The following is a 10,000-nucleotide window of genomic DNA, read 5'->3' as shown; positions in this document are numbered from 1 at the left end:
TTATATGATTCTTTTATTATATAATTCAGAAAATTACAAATAACATATATTTTTTTATATAAAAAAGTGTGTAAATAACAAAATTTTTTAGTTTTAACAGTTTTTTTTTATTATCTTTTTACAAAATATTTTTATATTTAATATAATATTTTTATATTTAATGATAGATTGTAAACATGACATAAACTTAAATAAATAAATAATTAAATAAATTAAAATAAAATATTTTAATTACAATAATAATTATTTAAAAATAATAAAACCATATATTTAATAACTTAAATAAAATTTAATTAAACTTAAACGTAATATTATATTAACCATATAATATATAATCTACATCCATCAATTATTTTTAGTTTATAACGGACTTTTAACCGGATTTGAATATCTCTTATACAGGTTATGGGCGTGAAATGATTAAGTATAAATATATATGAACAAAACCCCAATTTTAATTCACTTTCTGCTAGTGCTCCACAGCTGTGCTCCCCACCACCAACCATGCGCCCACCCTCAGAAGATTCCCCAAAACTCTAGCACTACTTATCACTTTCACTATAAGTACTGCCACAACCCAAAAACAACCATATTGCATATCAAATATTGGTCAATGGCTGCCTTGTCAACTTCTTCTTCTTCTTCTCAATACTCAAAATTCTCAAATTACTACCACTGTTCAAACATCTTTGTTTTGATTATTATTTTTCTTGTTAGCTCCTTATTATTATTGAGTAGTAGAACTAATGCAGCTGCTAGTAACAACTTTTCCGAAGATGTAGACATTACTTGGGGAGATGGGCGTGCAAAGATACTAAACCGAGGCAAAGTTGTGACTCTATCACTTGACCAAGTTTCTGGCTCAGGCCTTCAATCCAAGAATGAGTTCCTTTATGGGAAGTTCGATATGAAACTCAAGCTTGTCCCTGGCAACTCTGCAGGCATCGTCACTGCTTATTACGTACGTAATAATCTCATGCAGTACAATCTAACTCATGAATTTTATTTGCTATATACATTCAAATTTAACCCATGATATATATTATATATATATAGTTACGGTCAGAAGGGTCAACATGGGATGAGTTGGACTTTGAGTTCTTGGGGAACCTAAGTGGTGAGCCATATATTGTACATACTAATGTGTACAGTCAAGGAAAAGGTGATAGAGAGATGCAATTCTATCTATGGTTTGACCCCACTGCTAAATTCCACACATATTCCATTCTTTGGAACCAAGCTCATGTTGTGTAAGTACTAATAATACTATAAATATTAACTCACCACCACCAAAATCCATTCCACTCTAATTTTTAGCAATAATTGGTTTGTGTTTTTGTAGATTTTCCATTGATGGGAAACCTATAAGGGAGTTCAAAAACATGGAAGCAGGTTTAGGCGTGGCGTACCCAAAGAGCCAAGCAATGAGAATGTACTCGAGCCTTTGGAACGCCGAAGATTGGGCCACGAGGGGTGGGCTTGTGAAGACCAATTGGACCGAGGCCCCATTTGTTGCCACGTTGAGGGAGTTTAAAGCCGATGCCTGTGTTTGGTCCAATGGAGTTTCTTCGTGCAGTAATTCTAGCTCTGAGAATCAACATGAATGGCTGTCTCAAGAACTTGATTTCAGTAGCCGAAAGAGACTCAAATGGGTCCAGAATAAGTACATGGTTTATAATTATTGTGCAGACACTAAACGGTTTCCTCAGGACCTTCCTTCAGAATGCTCTGTCACCATTGAGTGAGTGATTGTAAAATATGGAAATAATAAATTTTGAAAACTTAAAGATGAATAATCCATTATCTTTTTGGTTGTTGAAAATACTCTCCTTTTAAATTTTTATATGATATTCTTCTTTTTTTTTTTGTTTTTGTTTTAATCTCTCTCGAATTATATAGACAAAATAATAATAACCAACGAAGAGAACCTGATTGTTGATAATTATAATAAAAGTGATCGGTAAAAATATATTATTTTCTAATGTCATTTTGTAAAATAAGTTTCTTTTGATATATATATATATATTTTATGAATTTGATTCTATACAATGTGTCAAAAATTTTGAATTAAGTATCGAGCATATGTACTCTGAGAAAACATATATAAAAAAAACTATAATACAAATTAATTATATAAAAAAAATTAATTTGCAAAACACCCAATTATTAATAATCAGGGAAATGTTATAAAGAGCACGTGGTATAATAATACCTCGTAACAGTGCTTAATTAATCAAATATGGTACATATTTTAATTAAGAAACTTGACCCTCAACTTTTTTGCATTTCCAAAACAAATAAAATCTTTGCTTGCTTAATTTAGAATATAAGTACATCTAGTCTATTTGTTTTTTTTTTTTTTCCAAAAGATTGTTTCACACATTAATTTACTTTCCTTCAAGTGCATGCAAGACAGAGATATTTTTTTAAACTTAATAAACATTAGACTATTCATTGGTATTATAAATATATATGTACATGCAATTCCACTAGAGTTACATTTGGTATATATATATATATATATATATGTCTAAACTAAAACAGCTATTAAAATAGTATGTTAATTAATATGAAATAAAACTTTATTATGATTATATTCATGTGGTCTACGTACGTACCAAGGCTAATGTCAAGTCCCGACCAGTGACCCTCGACCAGTGGGCGCGCATCCTGCGCACGGACTCGTACGGACGAGTGGGCCGAGTAATGTCACGACCAGTGACGCGGCCCACGAAGGGCCCATGGGGCTTGGGCGGTTTGGGGATTACTTAGCATGGATGTACTCCTCCTTCTTAAGTAACTTAGCATGGTGGGTTTACTCCCTTAAATGGGCCGGCCATTTAGTAATGGGCTTGTCCACATGCTTTAGATAGATATTTTAAGGGAAATGGATGGTGGGGAGCTTGCCACTTGTCGGCCTAGGGTGTTCTCTAGTTGCCTATATATATGGCAATGCCCACACTTGTTTAGGGGTTGCCATTACATTTTCTCTATACTTGTAAACACATTCTTATCAATACAAAGTACGAATTCTTTGTACCTTGTTGCCTTGTTCCTTTCATTAAGTTGCTTACACTCTTTCGGAGTGGTTTTCCATACCTACTCTTTTAGGCTGACTTTGCCGACGGACTGGTGAAGTGCCGCACTCCCTAACCTCGGTGGGTTCGGAGCGTGTCACTTAGCTCAGTATCATAAGTGTATATATATATATATATATATGCATATACTTTATTACGTTATTATTTATCTCAACTTTTTGTTAGTGGGATGATGAAGTGGGTTTGTGTAAGCAATAATCCTTATATTCGTTGCTAATTACCGCCCCACTAAAACAATGCTATAGTTTTTTTCTTCTTTTTATATTTATATTTATATTTTTACCAAATTTAATTAAGTTTTATATAGCCCGACAATGGATTGTGGATAGTAACAAACTGCATGGAATCTATATATAGTTGTACTTTTGAGGTATATATGCTATAAGTATTATATATTTATATTTATACCTAGCTCAAACATCGAGTGTTTATAATATATATAAATTAAAGCAAAGTGCCTTTTGATGTCATTTTATGAATATCTATATACGTCTATATATAAGCCGGCCAAGCCAAGCTACATAGCTACATAATTATACATTTTTGAGTTTTTTTTTTTTTTCATGCTGCGCTTTTATATAGATTTGTTTAGAGATAGCTCACTACAAGAAATGCCAATGCTAGGGGCGGATGCATTAGAAATGGACCTGAATCCGCTTTTAATAAGATGGCTATTAGCAGCGGACTACTTGGTCTGCTGCTAATAAAGTTTTTTTTATTCATTTTTATTTTAAAAAAGCATTAGCGACAGATAAAAAACTATTAGCAGCGGAGGGTAAAAATAAAGAAGAGGAAAAGTGCAAGAATTTTCCTGGTATTCCATTTGAATTGGTATTAGCGATGGACTCACAAATTATTAACGGCAGACTGTCCGCCTCTAATACATTATAGCAGCGGGTCCAACACATTATTAGCGGTGGACTTCCTGCCGCTAATAATGTGTAATTCTAACCGTTTTTTAATAATTGTGGGGGATAATTCTGACAGTTTTTTTAATACCAGCAGGAACCCATTATTAGTTACAGACCCCCGCCTCTAATAATCTTTTATATAAAAGACCCCAACACCCCTTTCATTAGTTTTCCATTTTCCTATTTCTCTCTGTCTTCTCCGCCCCCAAGCCCCTGTTCTCCACCCCAGCCACAATCATCCGTCCACCCTCTTGAACCCAATCCCCTCCACATCCATGAAACCCCTTCACCTGAGCCCTCCACACCCACGACACCCTACACTCCCCACGGTATGTGTTTTAAAATTTAAATTTTATTGTTTAATTTTTTTAATTTTTGTTTAAATTTCTAACATATTCTATTTTTGTGTCCAAGGTCCGCTACTCCACTACCACTGCCGCCGCTACGCTGTGAAATCAGTGGAACAGTATGTTTTTATGTAATTTATGTATATATTATTTTGTGTATGTGTTAGAAAAGTTTTAATTAATGCCCACAGGGCTAGTACAATTATTTTTTTTTTTTTACTTCCTTTTAATATATATGCTTTACATTTCTCGGTTTGAAATATTTTTGCACATTTTATATTAAAGAGCCATATATGCTTGTTTAATCACACAAACATAGTTTGGATTTAAGCTCGAGGTTCAATACATTCATGCACAGTTTGCTCGAATTATCCGCTTCCGATCTCGTTATTTATCAAGGTCGGATATTACTTTAACCATGCACCCGAAAGTACTTGTATGGTGTGTAATGCAAACAGTTTAGTTATATCTTACTTTTTAGTTACTTTTTCTCATCCTCAGTTAGTTCTCCGAAGTTATGAGGTCGAAACTATTGTTTTGCAAGATATTCCAACCTCGATCTCGGCTTAACACGAAGTGAGTTATGTTCCAACTTACTTCCGATTAGTTTTAGCTGGTTTGTTCCAAACCTATTAAGGTCGTGTTAGGTTTGTAATCCATACACTTACATTTTGCATATTTGGTTACATCCAAACATTTTATCTTTTTGCTAGCTTGGTTATATCCAAACTGTCTTAGCTCGCGTATTTGGTTACGTCCAAACACTTGTAGGTTTTTGTTTGATAGCTTGGTTACATCCAAACTATCTTAGCTCGCGCATTTGGTTATATCCAAACACTTGTATGTATTTTGTATATGTTATTTTATTTTCAAGCTGATGGTATATATACCACTAATGCCCCCTTAATATCCTATGAGTGTGACCATAGGTTATTAAATTAAGAGAGATTGCAAAAAATATAGCATATTAAACGAAATCAACCTTTATTTGACAGAATCCAACAATAGAAAAACAATACAGATAAACAAGCATGGTTACAGGAAACATCTTTCCTATACTATTGATAGTACGGTCGTAGGTGTTCGCCATTCCATGCTCGCGGTACTAGATTTCCATCCAATCTCGCCAACTTGTAAACACCGGGTCAGATGACTGACTCTATCTGGTAGGGTCCTTCCCAATTTGGCCCGAGCACGCCAGCTGCTGGATCTCGCGTTGTCAAGAATACACGCCTTAGCACTAAATCTCCCACACCGAATTTTCGATCCCGAACTCATCTGTTGAAGTACCGAGTAGCTCGCTGTTGGTATGCAACATTTTTTAATTGAGCTTCATTCCTTCTTTCTTCGATCAGGTCAAGAGTTTCTTCGAGCTGAGAGTGGTTCGAGACTTGATCGTAAGCGAGGGCTCGAATTGTGGGAATTTCGACCTTAACTAGAAACATAGGCTCGCAACCGTACACCAGAGAGAACGGTGTATGTCCTGTCGATGTACGGGCCGTAGTCCTATATCCCCATAGGACTTGGGGCAATTCTTCGGGCCATCTTCCTTTTGCTTCTTCCAACTTTTTCTTCAGCGAGCTTTTTAGAGTCTTGTTCACAGCTTCGACCTGGGCGTTTTCCTGGGGATGGGTCACTGACGAGAAAATCTTTATTATTCCATTTTTTTTCGCATAAGTTGGTAAACAGATCACTGTCAAACTGGGTTCCGTTATCGGATACAATCTTCCTCGGCATCACATATCGACATATGATGTTCTTCACCACAAAGTCAAGGACTTTTTTGGAGGTTATCGTCGCTAACGGTTCAGCTTCTGTCCATTTTGTGAAGTAATCTACGGCGACTACTGCGTATTTTACTTCGCCCTTGCTCGTCGGAAGAGAGCCTATGAGGTCGATTCCCCATACTGCAAATGGCCATGGGGAGGTCATCATAGTTAGCTCGGACGGTGGAGCTCGGGGAATTGTGGCGGATCGTTTGCACTTATCACACTTTTTTACGTAATCAAAAGAATCTGACTTGATGGTAGGCCAGAAATAACCTTGGCGTATGATTTTCTTGGACATGCTATGCCCCCCAGTATGGTCTCCATAGTATCCCTTCGTGAATTTCTTCAATGATTTTCTTGGCTTCGGGTGGAGTTACACACCGTAGTAATGTCATGGAATATCCTCTTCTATATAGCCTTCCATCCATAATGGTATAACGAGGGATTTGATACATCAACTTTCGAGCCTGGTTCCGATCTTTCAGAAGGACGCCGGTCTGAGATATTCAACTATCGGAGTCATCCAGGTAGGCTCGGAATCGATCATACACACGTCTTCCTACTCTGGCTCGTTAATACTAGGTGCTGAGAGATGTTCAATTGGCACGACATTTAGCTCGTCATTCCCGGTAAAGGTAGCGAGCCTGGCTAAGGCGTCCGCATTCGAGTTTTGTTCTCGGGGGACCTGTTCTATCGCATAGAACTCGAAGTGTTCCAATGCTGATTTTGCCTTTTCTAAGTAAGCTGCCATTCTCGTACCACGAGCCTGGTATTCTCCCAAAATTTGGTTAACCACTAGCTGAGAGTCGCTGTAGTAATGTATTGCTTTAACATTGAGCTCCTTGGCTATGCGAAGTCCTGCCAGTAAAGCCTCGTACTCGGCCTTGTTATTTGATGCGTTGAAGTCAATCTCAAGGCAGAATGAAATCTGCTTCCTGTAGGAGTGATCAAAATTACTCCTGCCCCCGATCCATTTTCATTAGATGACTCGTCAACATAAAGTTTCCACAGCTCGTGGGCCGGGGTTATAACTTCATCGTTGGTCATACCAGTGCATTCCACTATGAAGTCTGCCAAGGCTTGCGCCCTAATGGTTGTCCTTGGATGATAGGTGATCTCGAATTTCTCGAGTTCAACTGCCCATTTAAGGAGTCGACCTGAAGCTTTTGGCTTAGACAAGACTTGTCTTAGTGGTTGATCAGTTAGTACATGGATGGGGTGCGCTTGAAAGTAGGGTCGAAGTTTCCGAGATGAGTGAATTAAGCTAAGAGCTAGCTTTTCCATTAAGGGATATCTCGATTCTGCCCCCAGCAACCTTTTACTGACGTAATAGACGGGCCTCTGCACCTTTTCTTCCTCTCGTACGAGCATCACACTTATGGCGTGCTCGGTAGTGGCAAGATATAAGTACAGAACTTCTCCCGTAATAGGCTTTGACAGTATAGGGGAGTCTGCAAGGTGTTTCTTGAGTTCCTAAAAAGCCAACTCGCACTCCTCTGTCCATTCAAATTTTTTGCCTCCGCTCAACAGGTTGAAAAAAAGAAGACAACGGTCTGTAGATTTCGAGATAAACCTACTTAGTGCCGCCATTCTGCCGGTCAAACTCTGGACATCTTTGTGTTTGCGAGGTGAGGGCATATCGATCAGGGCCTGGATCTTTTCTGGATTAGCCTCTATTCCTCGAGCATTTACAATGAAACCCAGGAATTTTCCTGAAGATACTCCAAAGGAGCATTTCTGAGGGTTAAGCTTCATGTTATATTTCTGGAGCATGGCAAAGCATTCTTCGAGATCATCACACATGGTTATTGTTAAGTTGAGACTTGACTAAGATGTCGTCAACATAAAATTCCATGTGTTCCCTATTTGCTCGGAGAACATCATGTTCACGAGCCGCTGGTATGTGGCCCTAGCATTTTTGAGCCCGAATGGCATGGCGTTATAACAATATAACCCTTTATCTATTATGAAGTTCGTATGTTCCTGGTCGGGGGCATGCATGGCAATCTGGTTATATCCAGAATAGGCATCCATGAATGACATTTGTCCATGCCCTGCCGTGGCATCCACGAGTTAATCAATTCGTGGTAAAGGAAAGCAGTCTTTAGGAAAGGCCTTGTTGATGTCCGAGTAGTCAATGCAGGTTCTCCATGTCCCATTGGGCTTCGGGACCAGTACCGAATTGGCTACCCAATCGGGGTAAAAAGCATCCCTAATGAATCTGTTTGCCTTTAACCTGTCGACTTCCTCTTTTAGGGCCGTTTTCCTATCGTCGTCCAGTTGTCTTCGCTTTTGTTGCTTCGGTGGAAAGCTTTTATCGATATTCAGCGTGTGGCTCACTATATTTGGACTTATTCCTACCATGTCCGAATGTGACCACGCAAAGACATCCTGGTTTTCCTTCAAAAAGAAAATTATTTGCTATTTAGTTTCTTCATGGAGATTTTTCCCGACCTTTAGCGTTTTCGAGGGATCTGACTCTTCGAGCTCTTCCAATGGTTCGAGATCAACTTTTTCCTCCACTCTTGGATCGATCTCTTCATCTATCTCCAAGACCATCCCGTCCTTAGTCTGAATAACGACGAGTGCTTGTGTGCTCACCTGCTTCTTTCCTCTTATGGAAATGCTATAACATTCTCTTCCAGCTAACTGGTCTCCCTTCAGCGTCCCGATGCCACTAGAAGTCGGGAACTTGATGGCCAAATGCCTTACAGACGAGAATGCCCCCAACCCTACTAGGGCGGGTCTCCCGAGCAGCACGTTATAGGCCGATGGCAGATCCACTTCTACAAACTCCATCATCTTGGTTGATGAGACTGGGTAGTCTCCTAAGGTTACCGGGAGTTCATTGGACCCCATACAGGCAATCCCCTCTCCTGAAAAACCGTACAAGGTCGTTGCACAAGCTTTTAGGTCTCGAAGCACGAGTCCCATCTTTTCTAAGGTGGCCTTATAGAGAATGTTCACTGAGCTCCCATTGTCTATGAGAACTCGGTGAACTCTCTTATTCGCGAGCTGGAGAGTGATGACCAGTGGGTCATTGTGGGGAAACTGAACATGGGACGCATCGTCCTCGGTAAAGGTTATCGGCTGAGATTCAATCTTTTGGCACTTTGGTGCTCTAGGTTCGGGTTCATAGGGGACCCATCTCTAGTTTTTAGCTCGTTCACATATAGCTTTTGGGCACTCCTGCCCGTCCCTGCGAGATGAGGCCCGCCCGAGATGGTTATCACGTCTTCTCCATCAATTGGAGGTGACCTATCTTCTTCTCTTGCTCGGGAATTATTGTTTTGAGCAGGTTGTGGGGCAGCTGCCCTCTGGCTAGTGGAAGCCTGATTGTTACTCTGGTTTTTGACATACTGTCTGAAATATCCTCTCGAGATCAGTCATTCGATCTCGTCCTTCAACTGCCTGAATTCATCAGTAGTGTGCCCAGTGTCTATGTGAAATCGACAGTACTTACTGGAGTCCCTCTTGGACTTCTGATTTCTCATGGGGTCTGGACGCCTGAAAGGGACCTGGTTTTCATTAGCCAGGTATATATTCTCCCGAGACTCGTTGAGCTCGGTGTACACTTTGTACACGGAGAAATACCTTTCCCCCTTCTGCCTCGGGGTTACTTCCTTCGTTCTTCTTTCTTTTGGAAGGATTTTCCACATGAGGCTTTGAAGCTGGTGGGTCCGCCGAGGTCGAGGCAGAGTTTACGTTTATCGTTGTAGTTACGGACTAAGAAGTCATATTCAGTGTTGACCTCGTCTCCTCTACATTGGCAAACCTCTGAGCTCGCCTATTAAACTCGGTTAAGGACCTCACAGGTTTTCTCTGCATATCGTCCTAGAAAGGACATCCTGGCATTACCCCAGCTTGGAAAACCA

General features: G+C 39.4%; 1 protein-coding gene across 1 annotated transcript; it reads left to right on the top strand.

Annotated features, from left to right (window-relative positions):
- Nucleotides 1-611: 611 nt before the first annotated feature.
- LOC133783124 (xyloglucan endotransglucosylase/hydrolase protein 22-like) lies at nucleotides 612-1,893 on the top strand. The gene is made up of 3 exons (XM_062222664.1): nucleotides 612-961; nucleotides 1,057-1,250; nucleotides 1,343-1,893. Exons 1-3 carry the CDS (start codon nucleotides 614-616, stop codon nucleotides 1,743-1,745), a joined length of 945 nt encoding a protein of 314 aa, XP_062078648.1. The 5' UTR covers nucleotides 612-613; the 3' UTR covers nucleotides 1,746-1,893.
- The last annotated feature ends 8,107 nt before the right edge of the window (nucleotides 1,894-10,000 follow it).

This window comes from Humulus lupulus, chromosome 6, assembly GCF_963169125.1.
Source record: "Humulus lupulus chromosome 6, drHumLupu1.1, whole genome shotgun sequence".
Taxonomy (NCBI): Eukaryota; Viridiplantae; Streptophyta; class Magnoliopsida; order Rosales; family Cannabaceae; genus Humulus; species Humulus lupulus.
This window is presented reverse-complemented; position numbering and strand designations above follow the sequence as displayed.

Bases quoted from the DNA above. Each gene is read 5' to 3' on its own strand.
- LOC133783124 (XM_062222664.1), top strand. From the start codon at position 614: ATGGCTGCCTTGTCAACTTCTTCTTCTTCTTCTCAATACTCAAAATTC. The intron at 962-1,056 runs GTACGTAATAAT...ATATATATATAG, and splicing joins GCATCGTCACTGCTTATTAC to TTACGGTCAGAAGGGTCAAC. The intron at 1,251-1,342 runs GTAAGTACTAAT...GTGTTTTTGTAG, and splicing joins TGGAACCAAGCTCATGTTGT to ATTTTCCATTGATGGGAAAC.